Source organism: Hyperolius riggenbachi, chromosome 7, assembly GCF_040937935.1.
Source record: "Hyperolius riggenbachi isolate aHypRig1 chromosome 7, aHypRig1.pri, whole genome shotgun sequence".
NCBI lineage: Eukaryota > Metazoa > Chordata > Amphibia > Anura > Hyperoliidae > Hyperolius > Hyperolius riggenbachi.
This window is the reverse complement of record NC_090652.1, coordinates 218,434,497-218,453,962: the sequence shown is the minus strand read 5'-3', so window position 1 is coordinate 218,453,962 and position 19,466 is coordinate 218,434,497. Positions and strand designations below refer to the sequence as shown.

Genomic DNA, 19,466 nt, shown 5'->3' with positions numbered 1-19,466 from the left:
GAGGCTTGGGAGACGTTGGACCTTTCAACAGGACAATGATCCCAAGCATACCTCCAAGTCCACTAGAGCATGGTTGCAGATTAAAGGCTAAAACATTTTGGAGTGGCCATCGCAGTCACCAGACTTAAATCCGATTGAGAACCTCTGGTGGGACTTAAAGAAACCAGTTGCAGCGTGCAAGCCTAAGTATGTGACTGAACTGGAGGCTTTTGCACATGAAGAATGAGCTGAGATACCCGTAGATCACTGCTAGACACTTGTGCCAAGCTATGCTTCACGTTTAAAAGCTGTTATAACTGGAAAAGGATGAGTACTAAGAATGAATGTCACTTGGGGGTTGAATAAAACTGATAATGATGTAAGCACAGAAAATACATTTGTGGTTATTTCATTATACATGTTATATTTGTCTGACTTACAAGTGCCTCTTTGATTTAATTGTAAACAAGATGACTGAAATGATCAAAATCAATGTCAAACTGGCCAAAACACTCAATTTCAGTGGGGGTTGAATAATTTTGAACACAACTGTATACGGAGGCAGCAGCACCACTGCCTAGAGTGCATGCTCTTTATTTGGTAAATTTATGCTCCATCACAGACAAAGGGACTAAGCAAAGTACTGCAGCTGGTTGGTGGAATTACCATAGGGAGGTGGAAGACATCTGAGACTACGGCCTGGGTCAGGCAGTCCACATTGCCTGTTGACAGGTGGCTCTGTCTGTCACTCATAATTCCTCTAACTGTGCTGACAATGATAGTCTATGTAGTTTTGGGACTTTATACAACATTAACTCAAACTTGTTATGTCCAGCAAAGATTAACTGACAGTACTGGAAACGTTTGGTTAGAGGGAAAAAAGGAGGAAGTGTGTGCAATAACATTAGACAAACAATCTTGATTTATAAAAATAAATCAAGTAACTGTATTACCTGCAGGGGTGTGGACTCAATTTCTTGGGTGACAATTCAGGACAGAGTTCTGTACAGATATGTTGTGTTTTGCGGCTGTGGAGGAGGGGCAACAGGTGCGGTGCACAATGGAGCAGCATGGTGTGGGTGGGCTGAGTAGGAGTACAGGATGAGGGGAAAACAAATGCACTAAATTCTTAAAAGAGGCTGTCAGGCTGTCTAGACCTAAAATTGTAACACATTAGGATCATTTTGAGGTGTAAGATATACCACAGCAGCAGGGCCGGATTACCGACCAGGCAACAAAAGCAGTCGCTTGGGGCCCCATTCAGAGTCAAAGGGGCCCCATCAGCACATAAACCAGCCCTTGCCATCCTGTCAATGGTGGCTGGATGGTATAATGGTTAAAGGGACTCTGAGCAGTGCAGTAACTATGGAAAGATGCATATCATTTTAAAGCTCTCTTTCTCCTCTTTCCAATGATATATAAACGGCTGCTCTATGCCTTTTAGTTTTCGATATTTTCGCGATCGAAATCGTGGCCACAGGACGACTTTTCTCCAAAGTCAGCGGTGGCTATGGAAAGATGCATATCATTTTAAAGCTCTCTTTCTCCTCTTTCCAATGATATATAAACGGCTGCTCTATGCCTTTTAGTTTTTGATATTTTCGCGATCGAAATCGCGGCCACAGGACGACTTTTCTCCAAAGTCAGCGGTGGCTGGATGGTATAATGGTTAAAGGGACTCTGAGCAGTGCAGTAACTATGGAAAGATGCATATCATTTTAAAGCTCTTTTTCTCCTCTTTCCAATGATATATAAACGGCTGCTCTATGCCTTTTAGTTTTCGATATTTTCGCGATCGAAATCACGGCCACAGGACGACTTTTCTCCAAAGTTGGCAGCTCGATTCAGCACAATGCAATGAAATATAAGGAACCCAGGGGGATATAACTACAAACATCATGCTGGTAGGTGTGAGGATGTAATGAATTAGTTGTGGGTATGCTTAAAGGCATATCCACAGGCACTGCTTGGAGTCCCTTTAAGGGCTCTGCCGCTGACACAGGAGACCATGGTTCGAATCTCAGCTCAGCCTGTTCAGTAAGCCAGCACCTATTCAGTAGGAGACCGTAGGCAAGTCTAACACTGCTACTGCCTATAGGGCGCGTCCTAGTGGCTGCAGCTCTGGCGCTTTGAGTCCACCAGGAGAAAAGCGCGATATAAATGTTATTTGTCTTGTCTTGTCAAATGATGCCGTGCGCTGCTGATTGTCTTCAGAGCCAGGCTCTCCTCCTAGGTCCCCCTACTGCTACTGTGCGCTCTGCCGCTGGCCACTCCACCCTCCCTTCCCACAGAGAACCACAGCTGCAGCAAGAATGATAGCAACAGATGGCAAACGCTCACTCGCCTATCCATGATCCAAGCGATAGAGATCCCGTCATCTGAAACCCATCTGTATCTTCTACAGTGCAGCCGCTCGCTCTGAACTTCCTGATTCTCTGATCAGACAGGAAGTAGGAAGTAGTAATAGTAGTAGTAACAGAGCGGCAGCACTCTAGAGGAGACAGATGGGCTCCGGATGACGGGACCTCTATTGCTTGGATCGCAATAGGTGAATGTGATTCATCTGGTGCTGTCATTCTCCCCCACTGCGGCTGCCTTCTCTGCTGGACTATCGTATTCACTGGGATGGAGGCTGCATGGTGGCTGTCTAGTTTGGGAGGAAATTGGTTGTTCGGTGGTGGGAGTGGTTATGTAATTCTGTCTGGGGAACGGCTTCCGGTTTGGCGGTGTCCAGAGCTTTCTGCTATTGCCAGGCTGGAGATGCAGGGGGAAAGTGCTGCTGCTGTGATATCTGTCTGGCGCCCTCTTCACAGGGGTGCCCCAGCCCCTGAGTGCAAATGTCCCAGCCATTCATCTCTCACTCTGCATTTTGCCGCTGCTATTCCCTGCATTGTGCACCCACAGAGTAAAGCGTGCTGTTGCCCATAGCAACCAGTAGCTCGGCTGCCCGGTGTGTGCGGCATATTGCTGTGCAGCTGCATCTTCTGATTCTATTATGACATGATGGGGGGGCCCAAATCAGTTACTTTGCTTAGGGCCCCATTTAGCCTTAATCCGGCTCTGCACAGCAGCCACAGTGAAAACACTGATGGGTAAGGCCCTGTTCACATTACAAACGCGGACGGCCATGCATGCGGAACGCAACGCATGCGAATGCACGCCATTCGCATTCGTATGCGTTGCGTGGCTGATCCCATCACTGAAAAGTGAATGGGACAGCCGTGCAATTTTGCAAAAAAATGCGTGCAGCATGCGTTCCCGGACCGCATAGGTCCGGAACGCATGCAGTGTGAACATCAGACAGTGCACTCTACGCACTGTCTGATGTCGTGCGAGTCGGCCTCCTGCATGTGTTTCTGAAACGCGGCTGGAAACGCATGCAGTGTGAACGGGGCCTAAGGGCAAGCCCGGATTTACATCACTGGAGCCTATAGGCGCAGATGTCCTGGCACTCTAGACTTTGGCCATTTCCAGCTGTCACTTCTCCGTTACCCGTCATAGGTAGGCACAGGTGACCCATAGTATTAGATAACCAGAAATACCCTCAATATTAAGTAGCTAGAGGTGCCCCCGACTGAAGGAAGATCTTGTCAGTGGAATGCCGAGAGCTGGGTGAGTAACCTCACATTTACACTCCCTTCAGGACTCTGCATAGGGAAGGAGGGAGGCACTATTTGAGGGGAGTGAGCAGCCTTTCCACCATCAGGTGCCTGTAGGCACATGCCTACAGTGCCTTATGGTAAATCCGGCCCTGGGTAAGGGGCAACACCATTTATGAAGAATGTAGAAGCTGACTGGTTAGTCATTTGCAGAAATGACAGGGCAGATTGATTGCGCAGCTACAAATACCCACAGGCTGTGCATGTTAAAACAAGTTCTCTTACAGTGTAGTAAGTACAGTCCATGTGGCGCAGACCTTTCTATATTTTGGTGAAGGAATTCTCAGGTTTGCATGTTTCCAGTTGAAAATGGGAAAATGCAAAGCTGGTTCTGTTTAAACAACAGAACTTCACACTTAAAGGGAAGGTCCAAGCAAAAAAAAAAAATGAGATTCACTTACCTGGGGCTTCTACCAGCCCCATGCAGCCATCCTGTGCCCTCGTAGTCACTCACTGCTGCTCCAGTCCTCCGCTGGCAGCTTTCTGACCTCGGAGGTCAGGGCCAAATTGCGTACATTTTTACACATTCCCGCTAGTGCAGGAACATTAACACATACATTTTTACGCGTTAGTGGTGAAACGCGTACATTTTTGTTCCTGCACTAGCTGGAATGCGTAAAAATGTATGCAATGTGGCCCTGACCTCCGAGGTCAGAAAGCTGCCAGCGGGGAACTGGAGCAGCAGTGAGTGACTACGAGGGCACAGGATGGCTACATGGGGCTGGTAGAAGCCCCAGGTAAGTGAATCTCATTTTTTTTTTTTGCTTGAACCTTCCCTTTAAGAACTTTAGATGTCTGAGGTAAACTCTGACATTGCACATTATCATACATTTCCTCACACTACATCACTTCACACTTTAGTTTCTGGTCCAGAGCATGAAGTGTAGGGATGGTGAAGAGAACTAGATATAATATCCAGATATATCATAGGCTACTATCACATTTTTGCTATAAATATTATTTTGGTTTAAAGCAATATTTTGAGTATCTCACCTCCTGATTCAGCTTCACAATACTCTTCCTGGTTTCTGCATTTTCTGTAAAAAAAAAAACAAAAAAAAACTGTATGCATTAGAATGTGTGAGGAGTTTTATTATCGATCTTCTAACAAATCCTAATTTCCTGTTCAGAAAACAGCCGTAATTGAATAACCTTAATTTGAAACTAATTTTGGCAGTGTCATTTATATGTGTAGGCAACCTCGGCATGTGCCTTGTGTTTCTTTAGTGGTGAGGGCACGCACTGCACCCTCTCACCATGAAGTTAATGCTACATGTGCAGTAGCTCAGCAGCAATGCAGGAAGAAGCTGACTAGAGAGAGTGTTCTCCCTCACTGGCACTTGTACCTGGACGCTTCCTCTTCTTTTGGGCCAGATACAATTAACTTTTTCTCCTAAGAGAAAATACATTATTTATCCATGTTTTACTATGTATAACACATGACTTGACTTACAAGCAAATACAACTTACAAGCAGGACATGTTGACTTATTGCTGCCTATCTCCAGGGGAAGGGTGGGGTTAGACATAGGCTAGAATATAGGAATAGGTTAAGGGCTCTTTCACACCAGAGCCAGTTTTCTGCGGTTTAACACAAAGTCAAAACTTTGCATTAACCAAGGTAAAATGAAAGTCCATAGACTTTCAGTTTACCTTTAACACCCGATGCTGTGTTTCGATGAGTTGCGGTTCGAAGCACCTGGGAGCTTTTAATCTTCAGGAGCCGGCGTTTTCCCGTCGGGTTGAATTAATTACTACCGCCACTGATTGCGTTGCACCGCTACATCCCGATGACACGCCGCAGCACATATAACACGTGCAGGAGAACAGCTTCTGCACGCATTCTAGATGTGAAAGAGCCCTTAGGTTTTTGTTCAATGCCAAAATGGAGTTACATAAAAAGGTGCACTCTAGGCCATACTGCTTAAATTGTGTTGCAAAGAAATGAAAAATCTACCCAACCATCTCTCTTATCTTCTTAAACGATACCCGAAGTGACATGTGACTGCTGTGTTACTTTTTTTCTTTCTCTGTTTGAAAGAGTTAAATATCAGGTATGTAAGTGGCTGACACAGTCCTGACTCAGACAGGAAGTGACTACAGTGTGACCCTCACTGACAACAAATTCCAACTATAACTCACTTTCCTAGCAGAAAATGGCTTCTGAGAGCAAGAAAGAGATAAAAAGGGCAAATTCTTATCAGTGAGGGTCACACTGTAGTCACTTCCTGTCTGAGTCAGGACTGAGTCAGCCACTTACATACCTGATGTTTAACTCTTTCAGGCAGAGAAAGAAAAAAAGGAACACAGCATAGTTAATTGTGTGCTAGGCACTGTACATACACATGTCTATCTCATCATGTCACATGTCACTTCGGGTATCCTTTAAGCCCATTTAAAAATGGGCTCTAGGTCTGTGTTGGAACCCCGCCTGCCCTCCCTCCCCTCCCTCCTGTGACTGCCGCCACCGCCGCACAGTCAGCGCGCCCGCATGCAGTGCACGCACAAAGCGCATACACACCTGCCGTGCACGCACACGTCCGCCGCGCGCACACGCCCGCCCAGCCGGCCGGCCCCCTGGCCCATCCTGCTCCCTGTCCCAAGGCTGTCCGTGCAGCACATGCGCAGTAGTGCAAAGCACGGACACACACAGGGACTCAGAGACACAGGGATTATTATATAGGATTATTGGTTGAGGATTAACCAATCCGAAACAGTCTGTATGCATGTTGGATGAAAGTGGCTCTGTACAATTAACAAACTGACATCATTGCATTCCACCGGTTTTGGAGGTGTGTTTAGCTATCAGGGACAGGACAGCAAAGGATGATTTGCATATTCAGCAGTGATGCATCATAAGAGACATTATATGCTCCCTCCAACCTGAATAATCACAAAAACCTTCTGTTTTAAGAAGGTAAACTTCTGTTTTGCATAACATTTTAGTAAGAGGGCTTTTTGGTCCTTGGTAGCTCCCTTATACACTCCTAGGAGTTCTGGTTCATCATGAGCTTGCTGGGTAATCTGTAACTCTGTTTTATAAAAAATACATGATCATTTTAAATTTGATGCTTGCACAAAATTTGCTCATGCACTGCTTCATAGAATGTTGTTTCCCTCTCCTTTTTTACTCCAGAGACACTAAGCATCTGGTATATGCTTTTTATATCCAATCATGTTAGTGGCCTAATTAGATGTTTTGTCAATTTTTTTTAAGCAGCATTATTCTGTCTTTATTTCCGTGTCAACTTTTTTTTTGTGTTGATAGAAAAAAACTGAATATAAGCATATTTTTCATTAAACAAAATTTATTTGCTGGATCATTTGTCTCTGCAATGTTTGTAGTCAAATAAAGAGTTTCAGTGATTTGCAAATCATTACATTCTGTCTCTACAATTATTTTATATCTAGATTTTTCAGCAGTTGACGTTTATGCAAAGGTCTCTATTCTATATAGCAGAAGGTTTGTGCTGAAAAGTCCAAATATGAGTACCATATTTTTCGGACCATAGGACACACTTTTTCTCCCCCAAAAGTGTGTGTGTGTGTGTGTGTGGGAGAGGGGGGGGGGGAGTCAGTGTGTCTTATGGTCTGAAGGTATCCGCCATAAGTGCACCCCTCTGTCCTCTTTTGCTTCCCTGTGTCTCTGGTGCCCTCCCCTCTTGCCAGTGTGCCATGTCCTTCTGTGTCTCACTGGCCCTCCTGTGTCCTCTCTGTCACATCTACCCCATGTCCGGTGTCCCCCTGTGCCTCACAGGCCCCCTGTTATCAGTCTATCTCTATCTGTCACCATGCCTAGTGTCCACCTGTATCTCATTGACGCCCTCTGTCGCATCAGCCGCCTGTGTCCTCCTAGTAAGTTAATTTGCTTACTACTGCTAAAACGATGTCCCGGGTGTAGAAACTGGGACCTCCATGCAGCCATTCAGTGCTTCGATTGCTGGAGCCTTCAGACACCGTGCAGTCAATCAGGAGGAGCGCTGCTCTTGATTGGCCCAGTGATGGAGCCACAGTCCCACCTCCAAGACCAGAGGCTCCAGTGATAATGCCAGGCGGCCATGATTGACTTGCAGCTCTCCTCTTGATTGGCCACATGGCATCTGAAGGCTCCAGCGAGCGGGATGCTGAATGACTGCACGGAGGTCCCGGTCTACACCCGGGACATCATTTTAACGGCGGTAAGCAAACTTATACGGATGACACAGGCGGACAATGGGACAGAGGGGGCCTGTGAGACACAGGGGGACGCCGGGCATGGCGGCAGATGGAGATAGATAGACTGATAACAGGGACACACACAAGGTCATAGGGGGCAGATGGGACAGAAGGGGCCGGTGAGGTACAGGGGGACATCAGGGATGGTGGCAGATGGAGATAGACTGGTCACAGAGAGCAGATGGGACAGAGGGGGCCGGTGAGGCAAAGGGGGACACCGGACACTGGGGGGCAGATGGAGATAGGTTGATCTCAGGGGGGCACACAAGGTCTCAGGGGACAGAGGGGGCAAAGGGGGCAGATGCGACAGAAGGGACACATTAGGATGCAGGGGACCAGTGAGACACGGGACACTGGCCAGAGGGGAGACAGGAGGGCACAGGGGGGAAGATGGGACACAGGAGGACACTGGGGACACAAAGGGGCAGAGAGGACACGGGAAGGCACAGAGGGGCCAGTGAGACACAGGGGACGCTGGTGAGACACAGGTGACACCAGCAAAGGGGTGACAGGAGGACACAGGGAGAAGATGGGACAAAGGAGGACACTGGGGACACAATAATTGGGGGGGGGGCGACAGCTACAAGACGCCCCTGGACCATAGACTCACCAGGTTTAGTATATATTTTTTTCCCTAGTTCTTGCCCTCTAAACCTGGGTGCTTCTTATAGTCTGGTGTGTCTTATAGTCCGAAAAATACGATACGTTCTTTGTGCATGTCAAATATCATTGATACATGATTCAGTAAACCTGAGATGGGGACTTAAAGGGAACCATAGATGAAAATTAAAAAGCTGTTATACATACCAGGGGCTTCCTCCAGCCCCATACGCATGGATCGATCCCACGCCGCCGTCCACCGCTGCCCGCAGCTATGAGAAACCGGCTCCCCGCTCTGCCGTCAGTCGGACTCAGTCTAGCGTAGCAGAAGTGCGCTCTTTGCGTATCTCTGCAGCAGCCGCTGGAGAGATACGTAGAGGGCGCACTTCTCCTGCGTAGCCTGGCTCCGATGACGTTAGCTGGTTTTCGTAGATGCGGGCAGCGGTGGATGGCGGCGTGGGAGCGATCCGTGCGTATGGGGCTGGAGGAAGCCGCAGGTATGTATAACAGCTTTTTCATTTTTTCATATATGGTTCCTCTCTGGTTCCCTTTAAGAAAAAAATATATATACCTGGTGCTTCTTCCAGCCTCCTCCAGGCTAATAGCTCCCTCGCCATCCTCCTCTGCTTCCTCATTCTTCTGCAATTGGCCTGGAAAGTCCTTCGGACAGGGGCCAACTGTGCATGTGTGGCCCGGCGACAGGCGCGAGATGGGGGAACGTGTGCGGCCATATTTCACGTGCGCCGACTGGCATCGGCTGGAGGATTTTTTGGGGCCAGTTGCAGAAGAACGAGGAGACGGAGGAGGATGGCAAGGGAGCGATAAGCCTGGAGGGGGCTAAAGGAATCCCCAGGTATCTATATTTTTTTCTTAAGTCCCCATCTCAGGTACACTTTAAAGAGATCCCAAGTTGGGCATTTTTGTAAAAAAAAAAATAAAAAAAAAAGTGGTATGTGTGACTAAGTATTTTTATATGAATGATTTTGCGATAACTGTAAGTGTCATACTGTGTAGCAGAAATCAGCAACATGACTATTGTTGAGTATATGAATGTTGACATTACTCTGCATAGCTGGTACAGTAATGAGGGTCCTTTCACTCTTTGGGCTTGATTCACAAAGCCGTGATTAATCATATCACGGTCACGCTAGCGTTTTGCCCGCGCTATAACTCCCGTAACGTTAAACGAAAAACGTTAAACGCGTTATACGGCTTTGTGAATCAAGCCCTTTGTCTGCTGCCTCATGTCACAAGTCACAACGGACAAGATCATTGCATTACATTGCAACCTTTAACATGCAATGCAACGTTTCTTAACATTCCCTACGTAGTATAACAGGAGCCTCAGTAGTTGCAGTAGTTTGTATATGTTGTGCTTCTCGTGAGCTCCGATATTTTCACTTTGTGTTTTGTGAATTAACCCTATTCAATAAAAGACTTAAAGGAAACCAGAGAGGAATAATTAAAAGTTGTTTATACATACCTGGGGCTTCCCGCAGCTGCAGAAACCCTAATCGCTCCCACGCCGAGGTCCACAGCTTCCTCCGCTTGCGGGTGCGGGTCCCGTCCTTCCAGGGGGCGTGGCCAGCCTACGCCAGTGAAGTGCGCTGTTTGCGTATCTCTCCAGCAGCCGCTGGAGAGGTACGCAAGGAGCGCACTTCAGCTCCGATTGACTGGCCAGTCGGGCTGAAGTGACGGGACCCGCACCGGCGAACGGAGGAAGCTGAGGACCGCAGCGTGGGAGCGATTAGGGTTTCTGCAGCTGCGGGAAGCCCCAGGTATGTATAAATAACTTTTAATTATTCCTCTCTGGTTCTCTTTAAACAGATTCAAGTAAGCCAGACGCCATACAAAATTTGTAATGATTATTTCATATGTTCTCGCAGAGAAGCCAACCTTTTGTTTCCAGAAAATAAGGCCAACAGTTTGGGGGCAGCCTATTTGCGTGTAAAGCAGATAATTCAACTTAAAGTGGTCTGAAACTCGGACATAACATTCAATAACAATGTGTTTTTCTACTTTTTATTACCCATACAGTTACCATATTTGCTTTTGTGCACAAGTAATATTGTCTGTTTACAAAGTTCCAAAAATACATCATTTTATCTGCTCTGAAAGCTGCCATTGCATTTTATTCAAGCTGCTTTTTATTATATATTAAAATTTTCTAGTGAGCTGTTCTGAAATGTGTGTATGCTTGAAGCACAGTGAGCGGGGGCGTGGCCGGCAGCCGAGGAAGATGGTCGTAGTCTAGCCTTGCTCTGCTCCCTCTGGCTGCATAAACGGCTATCAGTCCCACCTCATACAGCTTTTTGACCCTCCTGGAAGCTAATTGCAGTTGGTAGCACCTCCGAAAATAAGCTCAGCCTGATTTATTAAGGTGTGTGCAGGAGAAAGAAGATAACATCCTTGCAGGAGACGCTCCCAGCTTGAGCTCTAAGATGGCGACTGATAAGCAGCAGCGTGAGGAATCTCCGGCTCGGATGTCAGATGACAGCAGCGTCTCATCACTCCGCTCGTCTACCAGGAGTACTACTAAAGGCAAACCAGCTGTGAAAGGTCAGTCTAAACCAGACTCTAGAGATCAAGCGATGCTTGACCAGTTCGAGCAGATCCTGCAGCGCAAGCTGAATGAAGCCACAACCCGCATAACCTCACAGCTTAAAAAAGAGATTAGAGAGCTGGGTACTCGAACCAGTGATTTAGAGCGACGAGCGGACAAGACGGATGTGGTGTTAGACGCTCACAAAAAAGACATAGGGATATTACAAACTGACGCCCTACACTCGCAATTAAAAATGGAGGACTTTGAAAACAGGGCCCGGCGGGGCAACCTGAGGATCAGGGGGCTCCCGGAGTCAATTGAGGACTTAACCTCCACAGTCACGGCCCTTTATCAGGAATTGGACTCGGCGATTCCTATAGAGCGTCTAGAGTTCGATCGATTTCGATTGAAACCTGGGGGCCCACCGCGAGACATTATAGTCAAATTGACTTACTACAACACCAAAGAAGCCCTCCTGAAAGCAGCTAGAGACAAGGAGGAGCTCCAGTTCCAGGAGCACAAATACCAACTTTTTGCAGACCTTGCTCCAACTACAGTGCAACACAGAAGAGCAATGAAGCCCTTTGTTCAAATCCTCCAGAACAAAGAAATGAAGTATAAATGGGGCTTCCCCTTTAAGCTGCAGTTCATCTATAAAAATAAACAAGTAGCCATTGCTTCTCCGGACGAGGCCCAGCAAAAAATTTGAGCAACTACGACTCTGCCTGCCTGCGGGTTCGCCCACTCCAAGTCAACATGGGAGACTGTGAAGCCGAAGCGAACCAAAAACAGACGTCGTCGAGCTTCCCCTTCGCCATCTCGCCTGTCCGATCCGGGGTGATATAACACAACCAGAAGGATGGGTGACTATTTTGTTTTTCCTCTAACTTTCTTTATTTCCCCAGGAGTTTCTCTGCCAAACCTCTGTCCCCTGTTACCCGGGCTCTGGCCCTTGGCACCCTAAACTCTATTGCTCAATGTTATATGCCCGCGTGCTGGAACTTGCTTTTGAGCTATCTTGGCTTAGTTCCCAGTGGACATATTATTACTGCACTAGCTCTGATGGAGCTCTTTGGAACACACGGCCCCTGGCTGTAGGACACGCTTCGTGAATAACCAGAAGCTATTACTTCCAGTTAAAGTTTTCTCTTCAGAGGTTCGAGTAGTTGAAATACATGCCCGTGTCAGTTATGTGCGGGCTTTAATAAGTAGACTGTTCTTGATTGTTTGCTTAGTTTTTTATGAGGGTTTGATTAGCTGTATTATGGGGGTGAGTACAAGTGGTTTTGGGGTGATTTTCTGTTATGCATTTTTTCTTAGTAGATAGTTCTGGTAATCTGAAATTGCCCTTTAGTTATTGTAAGCATTGTGCAGTTGGAGGAGGCCGTCTGCCCCTTTAAATCCGTACTGGTGGTTCAGATTCTGTCCCACGCAGACGTGAGTCTTGCCCCTTCTGTGCTCTCAGAGCACAGAACAGGCATGAAGTGTGTTTTACACGGCATCCCTCTGTTTGGCCTCCTTCTGGAGGGATGCGCCTTAGTTCTTCTTCTTCTTTATCTCATTTCCTTTTCCTGCCCTCCTTGTTCTTTCCCTTTGGTGTTGGGGCCGTCAGTCTCCTCGTAACTCGGGAAAATCCCCTGTAACTAGGCTCGGTAAGTTCAGCCTTTTTGACTTATCAAGATGGCTGAAAATATAGAAGCTGGCTCTCTTACAATTATCTCACATGATGTTCAGAGTTTTAACCACTTGATGACCCACCCTTTACCCCCCCTTAAGGACCAGCGCTGTTTTTAGTGATCTGTGCTGGGTGGGCTCTACAGCCCCCAGCACAGATCAGGGTGCAGGCAGAGAGATCAGATCGCCCCCCTTTTTTGCCCACTATGGGGATGATGTGCAGGGGGGGTCTGATCTCTTCTGCCTGCGTGTGGCTGGCGGGGGGGCACCTCAAAGCCCCCCTCCGCGGCGAAATTCCCCCCTCCCTCTCCTACCTGCTGCCCCCCCGGTGATCGAGGCTGCACAGGACGCTATCCGTCCTGTGCAGCCAGTGACAGGACGTCCCCTGTCACATGGCGGCGATCCCCGGCCGCTGATTGGCCGGGGATCGCCGATCTGCCTTACGGCGCTGCTGCGCAGCAGCGCCGTACAAATGTAAACAAAGCGGATTATTTCCGCTTGTGTTTACATTTAGCCTGCGAGCCGCCATCGGCGGCCCGCAGGCTATTCACGGAGCCCCCCGCCGTGATTTGACAGGAAGCAGCCGCTCGCGCGAGCGGCTGCTTCCTGATTAATCAGCCTGCAGCTGGCGACGCAGTACTGCGTCGCTGGTCCTGCAGCTGCCACTTTGCCGACGCGCGGTATGAGTGCGCGGTCGGCAAGTGGTTAATTCTCCCCAGAAGCGCTCAAAAGCATTTAAATATTATAAATCATGTAAAGCGGACATAATTTGTTTGCAGGAAACCAGGTTTTCGGGCTACTCCTGTCCATCCTATTTAAGTTATTACTACCCTATGGTCTTCCATTCAAAAGCATGCGAGAAAGTGAGGGGGGTTACCATAGCCTTCAGGCGTGGCCTTCCCTTTAAATGCACTAAGCAGTTGGCAGATCCCACAGGGAGATATCTTTTGCTAACGGGGACGTTGTATGACACCGCCCTTACTGTGGTGTCCTACTACGCCCCTAATCGATTTCAGGATAGGTTCTTATCACACTTGATCCAGGTTGTTGATGATCACAGTGTGGGGGTCCTGATTCTGTGTGGGGACACTAACGCGGTCTTGAGTAACACCCTAGACAGATCCCGTCCCACGAGCACTCCTTCCCCTTCTCAAAGCCCTGGATCCCCCCGCCCCACAGTAATAGCCACTTTGTTTAAATCCCAGGGTCTAATCGACACGTGGAGAGAATTACACCCAACCACAAATGACTTTATGTTTCATTCACAGCCAGGGCCGGATTTGTACTCTTTACCGCCCTAGGCCACTGTCACCAGCCCCCCCCCCCCCTCAGTGTAGGTAGCGAGATAACCCCTTCCCTCTAGTATAGGTAGCCTAATGACCCCCCCCCCCAGTATAGATAGTCAGATGACTCCTCCAACCTTTCCCTCCAGTATAGGTAGCCAGATGACCCCTTCCCTTCCCTCTAGTATAGGTAGCCAAAGGACTCCTCCCCCTTTCCCTTCTAGTATATGTAGTCAGATGACTCCTCCCCCTTTCTCTCCAGTATAGGTAGCCAGATGACTCCCTTAATCCCTCCTTTTCCCACCCCCCTTTTCAGTATAGGTAGCCAGCTCGCCTTCACACTGCAGCAGCCATCAGTGTCACTCATTTCTCCGCGCATCTCCAGTGCAGAAGCTTCCTCTTCCTTTCCCTCTCCAATGCTGCCCAAGTCCATAGCTGCCTGCCACAATGCAAGCATGCACAGAGAGCAAGGTGGCTGCTGCACAGGCCGATGGCAGCAGAGTACCGAGGTCAGGCACTTGCCTGATCTCCCTGCACTGCAGCATTTGCAAGCTTGCAAATGCTGCACCAGTTTAGCCTGCTGCTTTGGTGCCCTTCCTCCTGTGGTGCCCTAGGCCATGGCCTAGGTGGCCTTGGCCTAAATCCGGCCCTGTTCACAGCCGCATGATAGTTTTTGCAGAATTGATCATTTCTTCTTGAAGCAACATTTCCTTCCAAATGTCTGCTCTGCGAAGATTCTTAGTGTAACTTGGTCCGATCACAGCCCATTAAAAGTCAGTCTTTCTTCATTAAATCCTAAAAAGACATCCTTCAACTGGAGAATAAATGATTCCCTTCTGTCTGATCCTGAGACTCTGTGAAAAGTTCGTTCCTACCTTGAAGAATATGTTGATGAAAATGCTGGCTCGGTCCAATCCTCTATAACCTTTTGGGAAGCTCTTAAAGTATCACTGCGTGGTCGCATTATAAGTTTTGCATCGTTCAAGAAGAAGCAACGTGCTAGCCTAATTACTGATCTCACCAATGATCTAGAGCAAGCTGAAATGAACTGGAAAAACACACCTTGATAGCCCGTGATACCCTCCGTGTCAAATTAGACTCTCTCCTGACAGGGGTGGCTGAAAAGTCCCTAAGGTGGCAAAATAATAAATACTACAGGTGTGCAAATAAGTCGCATACTCTTCTAGCAAACAGGCTTAAGAATAGATCTTACAAACCGCCCACACTGTCTGTCCGTTTGTCTAATGGGCAAGTATACTGCAATCCCCATAAAGTGGTAAATACCTTCCAGGAAGTTTTGAGCACTCTTTATAGTCGTCCTGAATCCCAAACAAGTCAATCTATAGAGTCCTTTTTGGAGGCAATTAACTTACCTCCTATTTCAGCAGAACTAGTAGAAAATCTTAATAAGGATATTTCAGGGGAAGAGGTCCTATTGGCAATTAAGTTACTAAAAAGTTCCAAAACCCCCGGTCCAGATGGGTACTCAAACCTTTTCTACAAAAAGTTCCAAACGGAGCTGTCCCCCTTTCTGGCGTCTGCGTTTAACGAGATGAGAAGGGGGGTTTATCCTCATGTAGACTCCTTACATGCAAATATTGCCATGATTCCTAAAATAGAGAAAGAGCCCCTAGATTCTCACCAATTTAGGCCTATTTCTTTAATAAACGTAGACTTTAAACTGTTAGGAAAGATCCTGGCTGCCCGGATCAACCTATTCCCGGCTTCAATAATACACAAGGACCAGGTTGGTTTTGTTCCGGGCCGCCAGGCTTCACATGCCACTCTGCGAGCAATGCAAGTCATCGAATTGATGTGATCCAGAAGGATTCCTGGGTTGTGTCTGGCCCTGGATATCTACAAGGCCTTTGATACGGTCTCTTGGGCCTACCTGTTTAAGGTTTTGGAAAGGTGGGGATTTGGAGAATCTTTTTCAACCTGGATCAGAGTGTTATACTCTAGGCTTTCAGCAAGAGTACAATACGCAGGATATACCTCTGATTTACTTTATATTAACAGAGGGACGCGTCAAGGGTGTCCTCTTTCACCACTTCTTTTCATTATAGCTATGGAACCTTTAGTAATCGCGATCAGGCAAAATGAAGCAATTTCTGGAGTGGAACTAGCAGGAGTACAACATAAGACGAATACAGGATCTTCTCAAAAAATTAGCATACCGTGATAAAGTTCATTATTTTCTGTAATGTACTGATAAACTTTAGACTTTCATATATTTTAGATTCATTACACACAACTGAAGTAGTTCAAAGCCTTTTATTGTTTTAATATTGATGATTTTGGCATACAGCTCATGAAAACCCAAAATTCCTATCTTAAAAAATTAGCATATCATGAAAAGGTTCTCTAAACGAGCTATTAATCTAATCATCTGAATCAACTAATTAACTCTAAACACCTGCAAAAGATTCCTGAGGCTTTTAAAAACTCCCAGCCTGGTTCATTACTCAAAACCGCAATCATGGGTAAGACTGCCGACCTGACTGCTGTCCAGAAGGCCATCATTGACACCCTCAAGCAAGAGGGTAAGACACAGAAAGAAATTTCTGAACGAATAGGCTGTTCCCAGAGTGCTGTATCAAAGCACCACAGTGGGAAGTCTGTGGGAAGGAAAAAGTGTGGCAGAAAACGCTGCACAACGAGAAGAGGTAACCGGACCCTGAGGAAGATTGGAGAGATGGACCGATTCCATCCCTTGGGGGACCTGTGGAAGCAGTGGACTGAGTCTGGAGTAGAAACATCCAGATCCACCGTGTACAGGCATGTACAGGAAATGGGCTACAGGTGCCGCATTCCCCAGGTAAAGCCACTTTTGAACCAGAAACAGCGGCAGAAGCGCCTGACCTGTACTTGACACCGGACTTCAGGCATTTTGGCATTTCCCTCTCCCCAGTCTTCCTCCAGACTCTGGCATCTTGATTACCGAATGATGTGCAAATGTTGCTTTCATCCGAAAAAAGTACTTTGGACCACTGAGCAACAGTCCAGTGCTGCTTCTCTGTAGCCCAGGTCAGGCGCTTCTGCCGCTGTTTCTGGTTCAAAAGTGGCTTGATCTGGGGAATGTGGCATCTGTAGCCCATTTCCTGCACACACCTGTACACGGTGGCTCTGGATGTTTCTACTCCAGACTCAGTCCACTGCTTTCGCAGGTCCCCCAAGGTCTGGAATCGATCCTTCTCCCCAATCTTCCTCAGGGTCCGGTCACCTCTTCTCGTTGTGCAGCGTTTTCTGCCACACTTTTTCCTTCCCACAGACTTCCCACTGAGGTGCCTTGATACAGCACTCTGGGAACAGCCTATTCGTTCAGAAATTTCTTTCTGTGTCTTACCCTCTTGCTTGAGGGTGTCAATGATGGCCTTCTGGACAGCAGTCAGGTCGGCAGTCTTACTTATGATTGCGGTTTTGAGTAATGAACCAGGCTGGGAGTTTTAAAAGCCTCAGGAATCTTTTGCAGGTGTTTAGAGTTAATTAGTTGATTCAGATGATTAGGTTAATAGCTCGTTTAGAGAACCTTTTCGTGATATGCTAATTTTTTGAGATAGGAATTTTGGGTTTTCATGAGCTGTATGCCAAAATCATCAATATTATAACAATAAAAGGCTTTGAACCACTTCAGTTGTGTGTAATGAATCTAAAATATATGAAAGTCTAATGTTTATCAGTACATTACAGAAAATAATGAACTTTATCACAATATGCTAATTTTTTGAGAAGATCCTGTATATTTGCTGATGATTTACTTCTATTCATCTCAGAGCCTGCTTCCTCCATCCCTGAGCTGCTGTCACTGCTTTCTAAATTTTCCCAGGCCTCTGATTTAACAATTAACCCTGCCAAGTCTAAAGCCCTAAGTATAACTTTGCCGACAGACACCCTAGCCTTCTTGAAGTCGCAGTACTCCTTTCAGTGGTCCTCACACTACATAGATTACCTGGGAATCAATTTAACCAACTCTTATGAGTCCTTATTTGCTCAAAATTACTATCCGCTAGCGAAAATGGTGTCTCAGCAATTGACACAATGGTCTGCTTATAATCTCTCCTGGCTAGGGAGGAATAATGCTATAAAAATGACCCTGCTGCCAAAGATTTTATACTATTTTAGATTACTCCCAATCAAGGTTCCCCCTCACTTTCTCAGAATGCTGCAGAGCAAACTGCTCAAATTCATATGGGGTAACACACGATCTAGGGTTCCCAAGTCCACCCTTTACACTAGTAAAGATAAAGGCGGCCTGAGTGTTCCCAATCTATCACGATATTACCAAGCTGCACAATTAGTACACCTGGTAGACCTCTACAAGGGTGACAGGATGCCCCTTTGGACCTATTTTGACATTTCATACTCTGCACCTCAGTCGGTTCAGACTCCCATCTGGACCTCAAGGCCTTACATGAGTAAGGTCCTCAATCATTGCTTAAGGACATGGGACGACATCAGGTACTCTAAAGGCCTGATATCTCCCACACTACCCCTGATGTCCTTTATTAATAACCCTATGTTTGTTCCTGGAAGGGACAATCCTTTAAGTTTCAAATGGTGGAGAGACCATGGCCTGGATGCATATACAACCTAATTGATGGTTCCGGTATCCTTACCTGGGAAAAATTGCTTGATAAATATCAAATCCCTCCTTCTGAGCGTTTGCGTTACATGCAAATAAGACATTGGCTCCAGAGTCTCATTCCACCACAAACAAACTTTCCATTTGTCCTCTCTGGTTTCGAACATTTTTGTATAAAAGACCCTTTCGGGAAAGGGGCCATCTCCACTCTCTATAATATCCTCAACGAACCTCATGCATCTTTTTCACATCCGTTTGTGTCCAGATGGGAATCTGACCTGGGGAAAACTAAAACAATAGACTATTGGAGGGAGGCCTGGAAGACCTACTCGAGACTGTCTATAAATCTGGCAATAGTAGAGTGTGCATACAAGGTAGCCCTCAGATGGTACTGGGTTCCCGCCAGGTTGAGGCATGTGGCGGGTAACACTTCCGGTCTCTGCTTCTGCGGCTGTGGCGCTTCTGGGGACATGCTACATACCTTCTGGTCCTGCCCTATGTTAGGGAGATTCTGGACCAAAGTTTTTAGGTTGCTGAGCCAGCTTTTCAAGGTCTCAATTTTTAGGGACCCCTGGATAGCCCTGTTACATTTTGAGATTGCCTCCCTGAATAGATCCCAGCAAGTGCTGGCCCACTTTGTTATAGTCGCAGCTAAACAAAGTATAGCCAGGGCCTGGAGAACTCAATTCGCCTCATTTGAGGAAGTCAAGAGCAGGGTGACGTCTTTTATGACTCAGGAAAGGATGGCTGCGATCCTTGAGGACAAGGTAGATAAATTCAACAAAATCTCGGAACCATGGCATGCGCTCATTCTCACCTCCTGAGCCATAAGCTAATGTTAGTCTCCAGGATGGAGTCTGTGGGCCCCCAACACCATTCCCCTTTCCCCCCCCCCCCCCTTCCCCTCTCCCCCAGTTTTCCCCTCCTTCT

General features: G+C 47.0%; 1 protein-coding gene across 3 annotated transcripts in view; it reads right to left on the bottom strand.

Moving 5' to 3' along the window:
* LOC137524840 (potassium voltage-gated channel subfamily H member 8-like) overlaps positions 1 to 19,466 on the bottom strand; it is a 795,600-nt gene that overhangs the window by 6,820 nt on the left and 769,314 nt on the right. For all 3 annotated transcript variants that reach the window (XM_068245232.1, XM_068245233.1, XM_068245234.1), the window contains exon 14: positions 4,632 to 4,675. In XM_068245232.1, the coding sequence (XP_068101333.1) occupies positions 4,632 to 4,675 (44 nt within the window). The remainder of the gene's footprint in view (positions 1 to 4,631; positions 4,676 to 19,466) is intronic.